This window comes from Amblyomma mixtum, chromosome 1, assembly GCF_055824585.1.
Source record: "Amblyomma mixtum isolate Tamu chromosome 1, ASM5582458v1, whole genome shotgun sequence".
Lineage (NCBI taxonomy): Eukaryota > Metazoa > Arthropoda > Arachnida > Ixodida > Ixodidae > Amblyomma > Amblyomma mixtum.
The window spans coordinates 218,691,049-218,708,674 of NC_143012.1; the positions used below are offsets into that span (position 1 = coordinate 218,691,049).

At 46.6% G+C, this 17,626-nt stretch overlaps 2 protein-coding genes across 2 annotated transcripts in view; both read left to right on the forward strand.

The window, feature by feature from the left end:
* Positions 1–17,626, forward strand: part of Cyfip (Cytoplasmic FMR1-interacting protein Sra-1) — an 82,443-nt gene that overhangs the window by 57,798 nt on the left and 7,019 nt on the right. The gene's annotated exons all lie outside the window — the stretch shown is intronic.
* The window catches only part of LOC149370920 (uncharacterized), a 71,876-nt gene that overhangs the window by 4,891 nt on the left and 49,359 nt on the right, over positions 1–17,626 (forward strand). Inside the window, exons 4-8 of the mRNA XM_089563744.1 lie at positions 2,204–4,559; positions 11,646–11,737; positions 12,507–12,591; positions 13,634–13,958; positions 16,964–17,291. Coding sequence (XP_089419870.1) covers positions 2,204–4,559; positions 11,646–11,737; positions 12,507–12,591; positions 13,634–13,958; positions 16,964–17,291 — 3,186 coding nt within the window. The remainder of the gene's footprint in view (positions 1–2,203; positions 4,560–11,645; positions 11,738–12,506; positions 12,592–13,633; positions 13,959–16,963; positions 17,292–17,626) is intronic.

Genomic DNA, 17,626 nt, shown 5'->3' on the forward strand with positions numbered 1-17,626 from the left:
ATAACAGATGGTTCTTAAAGGTAATTGAGTGGATTCCAAGAGAAGGCAAGTGTAGCAGGGGCAGCAGAAAGTTAGGTGGGTGGATGAGATTAAGAATTTTGCAGGGATATTGTGGCCGCTGGCACAGGACAGGGTTAAGGGGAGAGGTATGGGAGAGGCTTTCGTCATGCAGTGGGTGTAGTCAGGCTGATAATGATGATGACATTCCAGCTTTGTTTTAGAGCACAGCTCGTTGGCACCTATTCCTGTCTTCCGCGTCGTCGTCGGCGTTGTCGGTGTAACCGGTTGTCCAAGTAGCAGAGCAAAACACCACCTGGAAGGGGGCTGCTATTGGAAGGTCCCAGAGGGTTATTGGCCATTGTAATTGTCTGTCGATTTTCTTACCAGTAAATAGGGTATAGCCTGCCTCTACCCGTGCATAATGTTCAATTACCTATGACTTGAGAGATTACTTTTCACTTATAGGTTTGGCAAAAAAAAAAAAATCGTGTTTAATCTGCGCTAATGCAGTAACATGCAAAGAAAAAAAAAAGGCATAATGCAGGTGCTCCAGAAATATCATGACGCTCTGCCTCAGTGCACGGGGAGCAACAAGTGAAGGTGGCATGTCCGTGAACATTAAGCAGTGGTCTTGTTGATCTGAACTCACTTAATTCAAACATGCAATTTATTTTAAGTGTTCATTTCTTTTCAGTCCTTGATACATTATTATTCTGAGACATAATATCAACCATATCTGTTGAGATCCTGCAGCTCTTATGGTGAATTCCAATCGCAGGCCCGGAGCGGTCTGCACGCTCTGTGACAGAGCGCCTGAATCCGGCGGAGAGCGCGCGACCTGCAATTGCGATTGGAGTACACTTGCTCTGGCCAGAGCATGTAGGTGGCGCTCGCTAACTGCTGAGGGGCTTTAGCTTGAGGAAGTACCCGTCATTCCTTGCGCTTGCCCGCACTTTTCATGTGCGCGTCGTCTGCTGTTCGAGCGTAGAGGTGAAGATTACCTCCGCTGCTACTGCTCTCCGACTCACTGCCGTCATGCAGAGTGAGCGCCAGTGCGCGATCCACTATTGAGTCTGTACCGGCGGGAGATGCTGATCGTCTGCTACAGAGCGCAGAGCCGGCGCAGCGGACGCGACAAGCCGCCAGAAATGGAGGGCGCCACTAGCGCCGCTGACAAAGAATGTCATGCAAACTTCTGGTCAACTCCGCCGATTTCGGCGGAGCAGTCCCGACTGCTCCACTGAGCGATCTCGGCTCGGCAACTGCTCCCTGTCTACGATTGGAAGACACGATCCGTGGCTCAGATATGCGTTTGGAACACACTTGCTCCGAAAAGAGCAGAAAACTTTGCTCTCGAAGTGCTCCAACTCTGCATTTGGAAGTCACCATTAGTTTGCTGCATACCCTTCATGAAAATGGTAGATTGTGGTGGGGGGGATTCTGTAAAGGTGATGCCTCGTATATGCAGAGCAGTTCGCAGACCTATGTTCTTTATTTCCCTATAGACGCAATGTAAAAAAACAGGTCTGATTGATGCAAACCATTTCATGTGTGCACTTTGGCAAAAAAGTATACTATGGGTCCAGTCGGTCAGACGCACTGTTTGAACTAAGAACATAGCTTTGAGACAGCATACAGAAAAAGTGAGGACAGCATGGACGCTTAGTCCTCGCCTTTTCTGTGTGCTGTCACAACACTACATTCTTCGTTCAAACACATTGGCTAACCTCATCTCTTGTAGTGGCACTCTGATTACTATTTTACAGAAGCTTACAGAAGTGGCCCATTGGTTTGTGCCATTGTTGTGCAGTGTGCAAGGGGACAGAATGTTTTTTGTCAAGGCTAGGAACATGAACAAAGGTCAAGTTTGTGCATACAGAGGTTGTTTTCGGTAAGGGTTCTTTTATCCAACAGGAACATTGGTGAATTGCTGATTGCCTTGTATAGGACATATGATTAGGCGCAGTGTGTTTACCACTGCTGTGGCATCCCGTTTTATATTTGCCTGCTTCTGTCTGGGGCCAAAACCTGAGGACCGCATCTCGTACCGTTGTCCTCTGTGCGAACTTTTAACTTTTTTTAGCAATTGGTTGTAGTATGAACAAGTTTATGGTTTGTATCATCTTGAACTTGCTTTGTACAAAGGGTTTTTGATGCTTCAGTTTGTTTCCCCATTGTCTACAGTATTTTTTTTCTTTTCCAGCGGTGCTACTCCTATTATGGTGATGGCAATTTCCAGAAAGATGAAAGTGGCATGGATGAGTACTGCAGCTGGTGTGCTGAAGGTGGAAACCTCGTACTGTGCGACACTTGCAGTCGGGTGTTTTGCAAGAAGTGCATTCGTCGCAACATGTCTCGCCGGGAGCTGACCAGGATCGAGTCGCTGAACGAGTGGCACTGCTACGTGTGCGATCCGGATCCACTCGTGCCCCTGGTCAATTACGCCAACATGATTGTAGACTATAGCCGGGAGACGTCAAAACAGCCATCGACGAGTTCCAGCAGCTCGGGAATGTCCACGAAGCTGAGAGAGGCAGACGTGAAGAAACTGGCCCTGCAGAAAGCAGCGGAACTTCAGCGCTCAATTTCTGAGCTGGCTGAAGGCGGAGGCGGTGAAGCGTTCCTGGCAAGCATGAGCAAGTTGCTTCGCGACCACGCTCGCAGCTTGTCCCACATAGCACAAGGTGCTGAGGAGTGTCAGAAGCGCCAGCTAAAGTCGAAGAAGCGAGGAGAAGGCAAGGACGTGAAAGAAGACTGTAATGATTCCTCTGCATCTGTCGATTCTCAGAACAACAGTGCAAAGAGGCAGGCCAGGAACAGACGGCTTCTGGTGCTCGATTCAGAGTATTGCCATATTATTGATTCCGATGAGGATGACCAGAAAGCAGAACGGAGGCAAAATAAGCAGGCTGAGGAAGGAGATGCTGAAGCCCAACTGAACACTCGAGGGGCTGAGAGTACTGCTGAAAAGGTTACGGGTGGTGACAACCAGGAAGGGAAGAGAGAACAAGACAAGCAGGCTCATGGGAAGAACAAGTCAGACTCTGAAGCGGAAACAAATGGTCCAGCAGTCAACACCACTGACGAAAACGTAACAAAAGAAAATGGCGCAGACTTTGAAGATGAAGTAAATGGCTTTGAAGTGAGTAGTGTTGTTCAGAAAATATTGGATGATGGATCTGGTGATGATGCCACCAGTGATGTAAGGCATAGTGCAGAAAAGCTTACCAACGCTGCTTTAGAAGAAAGCTCAGATGGTGTGCCTGAAGATGAGGAAAAGAGAAATGGTACAGAAGTGAGTGCTGGTGTTGAAAAGACACTGGATGACGGTTCTGGCAGTGAGGCTAGCAGTGGCATAAGCTGCTCCGCAAGAAGTGTCGTTGATGCTGTTGCAGAGGAAAGCCCAGAAGATTTGGAGGCAAATAAGGAAGAGGTGGAAAGGGACAAACCGTCCGAACACTTGAAGGCTCCACCAGTTCTCAGCCTGGGTGATGAATTTTCACCTTTAGTTGAAACCGGTGAAAGTGAACACGAGTCTGAGAGTCTCCTTGCAGGCATGTTGGATGTAGTAGAAATTGTGCCTGAAACACCTCCCACGAATAAAGAGAGAGAAAAGCTCTGTAGCAATGATCAGTCCGAAGATACCGGAAAAACCTCGGCTGTAAATGAAACGCCTGCCAGGCTTGAAAAGGAGCCAAAGTCTTCAGACAGTGATCATCTGGAAGGCGCTGGAGAAACGTCAGCTGTACAGGAAACATCTCCCAGGATTAAAGAGGAACCAGAGGAACCAGAGGTCATTGTCTGTGATCAGGTAGATGATGTTGGAAAAGCATCAGACGAAGATCAAGAGTGTGCACCTGAGGCAGTACCTAGCTGCAGTACTAGTCATGACACTAGTGGCAATCGTTTGTCCAGTGAGGGCAAAAGTTGTGCGGCACGAGCTAACCGGAGTGGTTCGCCCTGTTCTTCTGACGAAGCAAACCGAATGACTGAAAGTATGCCAAGCTCCGAAGAGGGAGAGCACAAAAACATTAAAACACCGCAGAAAAAGAATGGTAGTCCGTCAAAGAAACGCAGTCCATTAAATAAGAGTGCTAAGGCACATTTTGCCCTGCTGCGGAGCTTGCGTTACTCTAGTCAGTCGTCGAGTGACGATGAAATGGATGACTCGTTGCCAAGCACATCTCGTGCTTCGAAGCACAGAACTCCCAGGAAGAGAAGACGCGAGTCCACCAGTGGCTCGGCAGCACGGTTGGCTGAGGTGGTGAAGAGGTGTGTGGAAAAAGCATTTGAAGAGTACGGAGATCCAAAGTTGAAAATGTGCACTTATGTGGAGTTGGAACGCCTGCCTATTGACCCGGCACTGATTGCTGCTGCAACTGCAGAGTATAAAACTAGAAAGCCTGCCATGGGTGACAATGATGAAGAAGATAAGGAGATTGCCAGGCTTCTTGCTCCAGTAAAGATGCCTACCAAGGCAAACAGCTCAAGTGAGTCTGAGGATGAGGCAAGGACTCCAAAAAAACCAAGGAAGAAACTCCGTAAAAGTAAAATAGCAGGTAAGTTCAGCAATCCTTGAGAGTGCATTTGATATGCGAACTCATGGGGGCTGCGAATTTTTGCTCGAGTTATTAAGATTTGTGTGTGCTCGTAAGCTAAGCCAAAAACATGCTTTTTATCATGAATGCTCAAACATGATAAATTTATTCTTGATAACTCTTTTGCCCGTAGGCCTAATTACCGTATATACCCAATTCCAACGCGCCCCCGATTCCAACGTGCACCCAATTTACGGCAAAAAAAAAAAAAAAAAGATTCCAAGCCTACGATCCTAACGCGCGGCCGATTTCGGTGACGAAAAAAAAAAAACAAGCCCCGCTTCTAACATGAATGTGATTTCCACGAATGAGCTCCCACATCGTATAATGGCGATGACTATGGGCAGCTATGGGGCAGTTTCGGTTTGTACTCGAATCCAACGCGCATGCAATTTTGAGACGTATTTTCCCCGAAAAAAGGTGCGCGTTGGAATCGGGTAAATACGGTACATAGTGGGTACCAACAGATATTAGTTGAAATTACAAAAAACATGCCTATGCAATAAATTAACTATACGTGCATTCCTTGGAGAAAAAGGATACAGTGGAGCCCACTTACATTAAACCTGATGGTTCCGCAGATTGCACATGTTGCATCCAAATTTCATAGTAGGTATTTGTACTTGCCACATTACAGCCAGAAATTCAGAGCCTGACAAAATGATCTTGTGGCAGGAGCAGCGCAGCACAGGACAAAGAAGAGAGAGGCGGGACGCAACGCTAACAACCAGGTTTTTAATGCACGTTCATCGATTATGTACATCTCGCTCCTACAAGAAGGAAAGGACAGAAGCATAAAAAATTGGCAGTGACTTAGCTCTGCTATGCCAGGATATACGTAGCGTGAGGCAAGGGCGAGGTGTGCACATCTCAGCGACTCCGCTTTGCTAGGCGTTCCTCTCGTTGCTCTGGCATCTCTGCGGCGTCAAGTCTTTTAAGTGCCATAGTCTTTCACACACGTCGCACACATACAAAAACGGATTGTTCACAAAGTCAGCCTGAAAGGCCCGAGTCGCACTGGCACTTTCACTGAGTTTCACCGTATAGTCCGTCGATCGGCGAGTCTTGACATCGTCTTGAGGCTGCTGCTGAGAGGCCCCGGCACGCCTCTCAGCCTCCTGACGATGCTGCTTTTGCTAGGTGTTCCTCATGTTGCTCTGGCGTCTCCGCTGCATGCGTGGCCTTAGCCTGTTCGTTCTTCCTCTGGTTAACCGCTGACTGCCAGGCAACCACTTTGGGATCCAGCGAATTCAACTTTTCCGCTCAGCAGCGGCTTTGCTTTCCTTCTGCATGGCTGTAGCCTGGCTGTTGTTCCTCAGCATCCTCTTCTTCTTCTTATTGTCGGTTCCGGCGCACCAGCTGCGCAGCTGTGACGTCACTCGCTCCTCGCGCATGCGCAGCACGGCTCCCCAGGAGCCACGCGAAACTGCTCAACCTCGGACAGTGTAGCTCACGCTAAAAAACACATAAGATGTACACATGGTAAAAGATCAAGACAGCGCACACAGATAATCAATTTCGCTGTCATGAAGCGCTATCGAAGGTATGCTAACGCATACGTCGCTCTCTTGTCGGATGTTGAAGGCTTCTTCAATCTCCCTGGTCCGCTGATCAAAATGTGACATGACGACCCTTGTGTTGCTAAGCTGTGGAGCACATTCATGCTGTCTGCAATGTTTTGCCAATTCACTGCTGATGGCGCCCTTTAGGGATCTTTTATGCTCTTAAAGCCGTTCATTCAAACAGCGCCCTGTTTGACCAGTGTAAGTGCATCTGCATGACAGAGGTATTACATTAGCCATGCTTTTCACACAATTCACATGTTTTGTCCAGTGCTTTTTCTTGTATTGATTTTTTTTTTCTTACTCACTGTTGACTTTGGCACACAGGCTTCTTAACTTGTTGGGTGCTGACATGAGCACTTTTACGCCAGCTCTTGCTCCAACCTTTTTGAGGCTGTGGGAAATACCATGAATGCCCAACCAGCCCTGTCTTTTCACCTTGTTAACAAAATGAGCAGTTGTTTGTTTCAAAACACCCATCAGCCGCCGCGGTGGCTCAGTGGTTATGGTGCTCGGCTGCTGACCCGAAAGACGCGGGTTCGATCCCGGCCGCGGCGGCTAGAATTTCTTTGGAGGAGAAATTCTAGAGGCCCGTGTACTGTGCGATGTCAGTGCACGTTAAAGAACCCCAGGTGGTCGAAATTTCCGGAGCCCCCCACTACGGCGTCTCTCATAGCCTTAGTCGCTTTGGGACGTTAAACCCCATAAACCAAACCAATCAAAACACCCATCATGCATGTCTACTTATTTGGAGCGGAAGTGCATGGAGTCAACACGGTACCTCGAAGCACTGCGGTAGACCCTGTCACAAAGCTATCAAAGCTCTTCACTGGGTCCATGTGCTCTTCACCATGACCCTTCCTGTCGTAGTTGAAGCATCCGTGGCAGTAAGTGGTGGTACGTCGGCCTTCTCCTCATCGTCATCACCAGATTCCGGGAAGACGGCATTGTGTGCTCGTACTTAGCATCAAATGACCTCATCAGTGCATGGCTCTGCAGTGTCGGCAGCATCATATGCACCAATGAAGTTGTCTCAGGCGACATCAGCTCTGAGCAGCTATTCATCGGCATTCATTGCTGTCTTTGCAGAATGACTGTCATTGTTTGCTCCATCTCCAGCCTTTACTTGTTGCAGTCGAACTAGAACTTGGAACGCAGTCTGTCGTCATGCTAGGAGGGATTGCAGCTCTTTTACTCTCGCGATAAAGCAGCCTTGGAAGCCTCTTATCCGCACCAAGGTTGTAAAGGTACAGCAACAAAGCTAGCGCAGTGCACACACATCCAGAATGTATCACCTGCGCAGTCCGCTGTCTGCGCACTGCCTCAGAAGATGGATAGCCAGTAGGGGAGGTGGAAAAAAAAAATGTTGAAGATGAAAATTGGTTTTGGGGAAAGGAAAGGGTGCAGTAGCTGTCTCACTTTTCAGTGGACACCTCAATCGTGCTGTGAGGGAAGGGATGAGAAGGCTGTGAAGGAAAGGTGCTGCAGGTGATGCAGCACATGCCATGTGAATGGTATATACCCTTCTTACTTCGCTGCCAATAGTTGGTCGTCAACCGTGTGCAGTAGTTTTGCTTTCAGCACTTCCCACTTTGTCCAGCCAGCACACTTGCACATACTGACTCGCTTTGCAGGCTATCGGCTCGTGCTTGGCTGATAGTTTACTTCAGTTGTGACTTTTTACTGCGTTTTTTGTGCTGCCATGCTCTTTCAAGAGGCAGGTGAGGTTGTATCACAGGCGCAGGGAGGTACTCTACTGGTATAGAGGTTTTAGATTGTGGGGCAAGTTTACTATGCCTCCCTATTCGCTCTAACCGCACTAGTGGTGCGGCCAGGGTAGTTACTTCGTTTTATCTGAGATGCGTGGCCACTGCCCTAGTACATATTTTGGCCATAGAACAGCTTTTGTTTGTATAAGCAAATGTTCATTATAACTGTGGCCATTATTAGTAGGCTCGACTGTATCTGTTTACTTCTTCAACATCACATGAGCATTTCAAGCTAAAGAGAGTATAGACTCAAAAGAAAACATTCGACAGAAGTCTGTCTGGTTAGGAAATTTAATGTTAGGAGAAGGTAAGTGACGGCAACCAAGTAAAATACAGGAAAAAAATGTTTCGGGACCGGCTCGGCCCCTTCTTCACGGTGTGACTACGGGCGAGCGCAGCTTGGCTTTTTAAGCCCCTGCGTGGAGGACCTCCGGGTCAATGGCCGCAGCCCATGAACGTAGGATGAGGGGAGTGTCCCCAGGGAACGATAAACATTCTCTAGTGTTTGCTGAATGTGCCACGACTCGAGTAGAAGCCTCCTGCGTGGGTTAGCTTCCGTTTCCAATACAATGGTGCTGTCAAAGTCAATTGGGTGGTCGCACCCTTCAGTGTTCGGCCACGGCGCTGCGTTGACTATTCATGTGACGGACGTCCGCTTTGTGTTGGCTCATCCTTTCCATGAAGTTCTTCGTTTCCCCTATGTACGACGCCGGGCAGATGGAACACGGAATTTTGTACACGACGCCCTGGGCCTTTTCTCTAGGCTGCCGGTTTTTTGGGCGGGGGACAAGGCGACCGATAGTGCTGGTCGGTTTGTGCGTTGCCAGCACCCCTTCTTTTCCAAGAATGCGAGCCAGCGTCTCGCTCGCGCCTCTCACGTACGGGATGCAAACACGTTTTCGCTTCTGGCACGCGCCTGAGGAAATAATAGATCGGATTTTGTTTTGCCTTTCTCGTTTCCTGATAATGCGCCGGATGAATGAGCTTGGGTAGCCATTCTTTTGGAGGTCAGAAATGACTCGGTTCTTCTCCTTCCTTTTTTCTTCACGTGAGGAACATATGGAGTCGGCTGCCCCATGGAGACATGTCTGGCGGCCATGGAAAGTGAAAAGCATAGCTTTGATCTAACAGTTCATCCATAGCAGTTCAGAGTGTGAAATAGCAGTTGGAAGTAGCTGCATTTGGGCTAAGAATTTAACGCTGTGACTCTGCTCTGGTGGTGTTCTCACTATTAAAGGTGCACTGAAGAGGAATCTGAACTCTTCTTTTTGCCGCAGGAACTCAATCTACACGTTCCGATCATTCTTAGAAACTTCGATTTATTGCCCTGTGTGGCCGATTTCCCTAATTAAATCGAATTAACGTCCGGCTCCTGCCTTTTTTTTTTTTTAATTCTCCCTCGTACGGTGGGCAGAGTTGACTAACGCGTGGAGTGCCTTTCAGCCAGTCCCGCGGCGGCTTGCCGCTCTGCCATCGGCGGAGTAATACGTAGGAGTCCGTAGAAGCAAATAGTCCGCGCGTATTTTTACTTCTGCGGGCTTATTTTGCGGCTATATTATCTGTGAATGAAACTATTTATTCACGGAAACCTAAAAAACAAAATAAAGCTAAAGCAAAGCCTCCACGGAGCTGGCTGCAAGGCATTCCACGCGTTGGCCGACTCCGCCCACCGTACGAGGGAGAATTAAATAAAGAAGGCGGGTGCCGGACGTTAATTCGATTTAATTAGGAAAATCAGCCACACAGGGCAATAAATCGAAGTTTCTAAGAATGCTCAGAACGTGTAGATCGAGTTCCCGCGACAAAAAGACGAGTTCAGATTCCTCTTCAGAGCGCCTTTAACATCCTTGCAAACTGTCGTCTTTGTGAGTGAAAGATGTGGGAGGGATTTAAAAGTACTGAATAACTGAAAACACTGATTGAAGTGGCTATAAATGCATTGAAGACTTAATGGGCAAGTCGGTATTTTAAGATGTCGAATAGTTCGACAATACAAATGATCAAAGTGTGAAGTATTTTGCAAATGAACTATCATTGGAAGAGAAAATGAACACTTAATGCTTTTTAGTGTCGCTTCATTGGAAAACAAGGAGGAGTTTGACTTATTTTTTAACTGGTACCTCATTTCTTCCTAACTGTAAATTTTCATATGCCCAAAGGCACATCATAGGCACTTGGAGTTAACATATGTATCGGGATGTGTAACCCTATTAGCACATTATAACTTGTTTACTGATCTACGCAGTACAGATTTCTGGATGGAATGCATGGAGCATGCAGTTGGTTCTTATTGAACTTGAGCCATGTCTTTACCTCTTTCCTGACAAGTAATGTTATTTTGCACTGCACAGGACACCTTTGATGCGTTGCAATGCCATGACCGATCAAGCTAGGCAGAGGAGGAAAAAGGGGAAAGCTTGTCTTGAGCAAATAGAAAGAGTGACGTTTGAGTGGCAAAAAATGTGCAGCAGGAGGTTAAAAGAGTTTTTGAAGCATGCATATTCCCTGGGCTCTATTAGAGGTGCGATATGTGAGGATGTCCTTTTGGTGAGGAATATCCCGTGTTCAATAGCGCGCCTCATTTTTTTCCCTTTTTTGTCAGGGGTGCAGGCTTGGGGTACCATTCTTTGGAGAGTACTTTGAAAATCCTTCTTGTTTTGTTGTTAAACCTGAAACAATGATAAGAATGGAAAGCTGCTTTTGGCACCTTTCGCCATTGGAATGCCTAGCTATGGCATCCATGCTACAGTGCGAACTGTACAAGGGACATGGGTTCGTTTGATAATGTTCCTTGTTAGGCACAGGTGCAGCAGCTGTACGCAGGATCACCCCTTCAAGCACTAAATATTATCCAAAGAAGGGATGTTGTTGAACTCATCACTTTTCCGAGGAGCCTGCCAGAATTGCACACGAAAAATCTGTCCTCCCAGATGCTTAATTGTGCAATTTCTATCGAGAGTTCGTAGCTCCATGTTGTGACTCAATATTGGTTTCAGGATCTCAATATACCTCTTTTGACTCATTCTTCTTCTGAGCACTCGTTGTGGGAACAATTCTAATAGGCAAACTTTAACCATTTCATATCACCTATGCTAACAAAACAAAAGAAAATGAGCACTTCCTGGGGCTGTACCAGGGCTGCCATGAAGCTTGGAGACATCCATCTTAAAAATGATTTTTGGTGCTCTTGTTGCAGGCTTGGCTTGAAACAGTTCTACAGAAATTTCAGCAGTTTAATACGGCATCCCTATTTGTGGATATTGCACCTTATATACGGGGATCTGGCAGTGTTCAGGTTGCACGCACAAATTTACACGCAGTGCGTGAAGGGGATAGGCATAGGTGCAGAGCAGGCGTACTTCATTGACTTTTGAGCCTCTACCACAGCTCATGCAGTCGCTCAATGTAGCATCACGACAGCATTTGCCACAATACTTCCATTTCTGCTGTAGCAGCCTTTGTTTTAGTTAGTTTACAGTCGACCACGCAACAGCCAAGAGCGTGGTGATGGTGGGTCTGGCAACCTGTGTTTGGATTAGTTTATGCTTGCATGGGCTATGCTACTGTGTGCAAGTTTGCTTTGGCGAATAAGTTACTGGAAGCAGTTTGTTCTCCCTGAAAGAAAAAATTGTTGACATCAAGATCTTTTATCTTCTCAAAAGATTTGTAGCATTATTCATTCATTACTCAAGGCCTCTTGCACTTGCAATTTGCAGCGGCGGATGGCTCAAGCAGCGGTTTTGATAGGTGCAGCCCACAAAAGGAGAATGATGCCAGCAAGGAAGATGCTGACCTGCCATCGATGATGGTGATTGTCTTGTTCTTCCCTCTTAAAACTGCATTTGGTTTGCTGCAGTGTGTGGTAGAATGCTTATGCCTGTTATGCTGCTAAGAGAGAGCAGGCAGTAAATTAGTCTTGCTTTGGGTAGGAGTAGTATTGGTAATCTTCAGAGAGTTCTTTTGGGCGGCGGTCTCAAGCTTTCATAACCACTGGCCATTGTGTTTGAGCGGTCGCTGCGGTCCTCCCTGCTTATGATAGAAAAAGAAGTTTTAGCTCATTAGGAAGGTAATGTATTTATGATTCAGCAGTATGCATTCTAAGTAGCAATAGTTGTTGGTACGAGTGCAGTGGGGAAAAAACGTAATGCTTACAACAATACCTTTGTTCGACTTGCCTGCTTGCAAGATGCGTTTGGGAAAAACTACTGCTGCATTTGGATTAAATGTTATTCTTGGAACGCTGAGAGTGGTTTTGGCTCCAGTGGATAGTTATTTAGAACTGGCGCCCTAAAAAAAAGACCAAAAAGATGACAGAAATCACTCATGTTAACGGCTTGATAGTATTTATCTAATTGACAGAACATATGCACAATAGGCATATTTGTGGGATGTGTATATTTCGATCACCCCATGTGATCGAAATTGATCCAGAGTCCTCCTCTGCAGTTTACCTCATAGCAGCTTCGGGATGTTGAGCCTTTTATGCCCTACTGTTTTTATTTTTATTTTTTCTGTTCACATGTATTGGCGTCACAGGAACGTTCATTCTTTTTTTTTCCCCTCCCCACTCTTTTCAGGCAGAGCCAAGGTCACACGAAGATGCACTCAAGGATATTCTTCTCAAGGGCATCCTACAGAGCTCCTCTGATGAAGCTAGTGAAGGTATTGTACACAGCTTGCTTTTGCTTGTATGCTTGAGCACCGAAGAGCGTGTGTGCCACCTGTGTTCCTAAATTTTCTTTGTAGAGTCCTCGTAGCTCTTGCAGAAGCTCTGTGTTGAAAAAGGACGTGTTTTTCGGGTGTGTTTGCCTTTATTGGTGTTTTTCAGGGTGTGCGAATATTCGAAATTTTGAATACGATTCCCGAATTGTGTTTGATATTCGGTTCATTCTCAATTCGAGATATTCACCAGCGGTCGAATACCACGCGGACTTTGATAAAATCGGTTGCGACGAAACCACGGTATCTGGCCAGATAATCCGAATGTCAAGTTTAAAGTGCCAGGAAAACAGTACAAAGGCATTGTCTACACATTTTTCTCAGTTGTTTATTGCGTGGACCAATCTTGAATATTCAGGTGCTGCTAGGCTTGGACCTTATGTGAAATTCCGCAAGTGGGCTTTCCCACATGATACATGACTCTGAGAACAAGACGGCCAATCACTTAACACTGTGCTTTTCTAATTGGCACCTTCAGTCAAAGACTTCTTTTGAAGACCTCTGACTGGATTGCGTCTATTGCTTTTGGGTGACATAAATGAGTGTCTTGGGTTAGTGAGTGTCTGGATGCAAAAAAAAAAAAAAATTATTCAGCAGGATACTAATAATTTTATTGAGGCTAAGCTCACTGGAAAGATGGGGAGAAATTCAACATGTTAGTCCTGCCTGAGTGGAGGTGTTAGATCTATGTGAAATGATTGCAAAATTTGTGTGATCTTGGCACAGTGGTCCTAGGGGAAGTTTCATGAAAAATCAGCTGCTTAGCAGGCCCTTCTTCACATTCTGGTTGCTAGTGGACTCACTGTGGGGAGCTAGGGGAAAAAAAAAAAATCATTGCATAACACTCAGCCAATTACTTAGCACAGATGTGCTTTGGTCGGTCAGTCATGTGCCTACAAGTGTGAACAAAAGTCAGAAAAGAAGGAAAAAAAATTTGTGTTTTTTTTAATTCAGGCCAGTGATTGTAAGAGCCTGTTCCTTCCAGGTGAACCCTCAGACTCGCCAAAGAAAGGTAAAAAGGAGAAACCCAGTCAGGATAAGGAAGCGAAGGAAACTGAACCCAACGCCGATAAATCAGCACCTGAGGAGGAAACGGGCAAGGCTGAGGAAGACGGTGATGGAGGCTCCAGTGATGGCAGTGGCAAGAAGCAGAAAGCCAAGAAGTGGACCAAGTATGATAAGCTTTTGCAAAAAAACCCGCTGGCTAGCAGTGGCGAGTCTGAAAGTGACGAGGAGGAGGAAGAGGATCAGAAGAAGGGTAAGAAGAAGGATAAGAAGCAGGAGCAGACCCGTGCCCAGCCGCAGAAAGCGTGAGTAGTGCTGTGTGTGGGTCTGGCATCGCAGCCTTCGGTTCTCGTTGATCTTGAAGGGACATTCAGAACAATTTGATTGTCTAGGGCAGGGGTTCTCAAACTTTTTTGCTTGGAGGAACCCCAAAAGCCTTCAATAAGTTCCAGGGAACCCCCACCCCCCACCCCGCTTTCACTTACCAGCAATGTTGTCGAGTGCATTTTTGCAAAGAGAGAGTTGCAAAAGTTAAATGTTTATTGCACCGATTAATACAAATACTAATGTGATCGGTGGTAGTGCTTCCCTTTTGAGAGCAAGTCAAAGCGTGGCTCAGCAGCACTCGGAGCCAGTCTCATATCAGCTGCCGGGTCAGGGCCGGTGAGGGTTCTCGTGGAACACAAGAAGACAGCCTGCGGAACCCAGTTTGAGAACCCCTGGCCTAGGGTATTGGCATGGATTCCTTGGAAGGGCAGACCTAGCTGCAGGCTACAGAGGCAGGTGGGTGGATGAGATTGGGCCTAAGTTTGCGGGGACAGGGTGGGCACAGCTGATGCAGGAGGCTGGATTGATTGAGGTCAGAGGGAGAGCCCTTTGTCCTGCAGTGGATGAAGCTGGGCTGATGATGGTGGTGATGAGGACAGATTAAGTTGGCCTGTATTGATTGGTTGTCCCATTTTAATGGCAGAGAAGCCGCTTTCACTTTACACGATGTTTTATTGAGCTAGGAAAAGCCAAGAAAAACAAGTGACAGTTATTGCTGCAGCCAGCCGTTATTGCATGCAAGTGGCGGTGACATCAAGGCTTATCTTACACGGATCTCTGAGGCCCCGCCGCGGTGGCTCAGTGGTTACGGCACTTGGCTGCTGGCCCGAAATATGCGGGTTCGATCCCGGCCGCGGCGGCCGAATTTCGATGGAGGCGAAATTCTAGAGGCCCGTGTACTGTGCGATGTCAGTGCACGTTAAAGAACCCCAGGTGGTCGAAATTTCCGGAGCCCTTCACTACGGCGTTCCTCATAGCCTTAGTCGCTTCGGGATGTTAAACCCCAATAAACTAATAAACCAAACGGATCTCTGAGACTAGGCTATGCTACCGTTGACTCCCAAATGATGATCATGGAGTCTTTTTTCAGTCTTGATGTCAGGAATTTGGCAGGAAAAAAATGTTAAGTTTTCAGCTTCAGATTTCCTGGCAATAAGGACATCTCACTGATAAAAGAGTGACAACACCACCGCAAAAGGCCAGGAAATTTAATTTTACTGGGAACGAAATTTCAAATGAGTTGAGTTCGTGTTCAGTGTTTTGGAAATTTCAAAGCATAGGAGAAGGCAAGGAACAACAGGACTGGACGTGACAAGTGCTTGGCCAGTGCAGTCTGGTTGTGCCTTTGTCTTCTGCTGCACTGTAAACTTTGCAAAATTTTGCAATCAACTATGGTTCACTGGTCAACCTTGGCAACCACGTTCATTGTGCATGCATAAAGCTTCCCACAGGAAAGCACAGGTGCAGCAATTCTTGCGTAAGTCTGTGCTTGGGTTGGGCGGCCACTTTGAATCAAATGCTGAAGTCATCTGCTTAGATTCATGCTCACGGGAAAGGACTCGAGCTTTTCCACCTCTATAGGTATACACAGGGCTTAAAAGCAAAATGGTGTCAAGTTCACAGGCCCTTGGCCATTTTTTTTTTTAATTTATGAAGCTGTGGGCACACATTTGGCCCAGCAACGGAAAGGAGAGCATGGGATGCATGTATGGCTTTGTCTTTCGCCAGTTGTGCTGCGTTGAGCATCTGCTACAAAGGCTCTTTGCGTAACTGCCCTCCTTGGTTGAATATGAGAGTAGTTTTGCTCCAAATACCATATTTACTTGCGTAATTTGCGCACTTTTTTTCCTAAAATTAAGCATTAAAAAAAAGGGAGTGCTCAAATCATGTGGAAAATTTTGTGAACATGTCCTAAAAGACTCTGCAAAGGTCATAACGTGCAGTGTATACGATATATTGCCACGTGTAAGGCAACCCCTCAATTCGCGCGCCTCGCGTGATATCACGACAGTGCATGCGCAGCCCAGAGCAGTAAATGCAAAACTATACAGTCTCAAAGCCGGTGCTCGGAGGCAAATGGAGATAAAAGGTGATAAAACAACGCTGTCGGTAATTTCGGATTCTGGTGTGACGCACACTCCGGAAGTTACCAGTGTTTCTCTCGCAGCTACTCGTACGGGAAAGCAACTGCCGGTGCGAGGGAGGCGGGTAAACGGCACGCAGCTGACTTTCCTTAACCGAGAAGTCAGTGCCACTAGTGTTGTTAATGCTTCCCTGTTTTTCATTTGTTCTGTTTTGTTGCGTTCATGAATTATTTCTGTGCTTTTGACATAATTACCCCCCCCTAGAGTAATGCCTTCGGGCAATGTGGGTACATTGAATAAGTAAATAAAGTCAAACCCACTTATAACAATACCGGTTATAACAATATATAGGATATAACGATGGTCAGTCGTGGCACCATCAGCTGTTGCGTGTGTTCTATGGTATTTTCGGCACAACCCTGTTACAACAATTATTGGTTATTAACAATGGTATTTCCATGGCACTTCAGTATTGTTATAAATGGATTTGACTGTAAATAAATAAGCCAGTTTTCAAATAAATTACTGACTTATCTTGACACCACTCACTCACCTTTCGCAGCTGCATGCAACAATGCGGCCGCCCCAATCTTCCGAAGCCTCACGCACCCGCGTGTAGGGCTGGTCTGCATGTGCAGCGGGGAGCTCGAAATGTGCGAGCGGACGTTTTCTTTTCTCTATAAATCCAGGCAGTAAATTAAGGGTGCGCAAATTATGTGCAGGCACAAATTACGCGAGTAAATACAGTATTTGTCGGTTATTCTTTTACATGCTTCACGAGCTGTTTCTGTGCATCTAGCTGGAGCTTTGTCTCTTTCATTGCTGCCAGGTGACAGGACAGAGTGTGAGCAGTTTTCGGCAAGGTTCCTTACAAGCGCTGTCCTCTTTGTTCCATTCAGGGGTGCATCAAGAAAGAGGAAAATTGTTTATAGTGACGAAGATGACTCCGATGACAAGAAGGCATCGTCAGACGCTTCCTCTGTTGACGACAGCTCATCCGATGAAAGTTCAGGGTTCACTCCTGCTCGCAAGAAGAAGGGTAAGAAGGCTGCCAAGGCGTCTGGCTCAGATGACTCGGACTTCACAGAGAAGAAATCCAGGAAGGGTGCCTCCTCATCTTCAGATGCGAACAAGCGAAAGAAAAAGCGGAAGCGCATCAAGATAGCTTGCTCTACAGCTGAAGAGGATGATGACGATGACGACAGTGACGTCGAAGTGCTAAATACTGTAAGTGGGACATTGTAGGTGTTACAGCTGCATGGATGGTGTTTTGCTTGAGCATTAGAGAATGAGGTGGGCGAACTTCTTAGAGGAACTTGGAACACTTTAGGATATGCATACAAGCAAAAAGACTGTACAGTTGTGCCCCATTAGTATGACAACCCCCGTTAGATATGGAAGATTGAATTATGGGCAGTTTTTCTGGGACCAAACTTTTTCAGTGTTTTTACGCGTCGCTAATATGGAAACTCGCTGTCCAAACAATGGACAGGCCAAGAATGTACGGAGCTAATTGGGACCTTTGGTATTTTTGTCTCATTAATACGGACAGCGATAAGAGC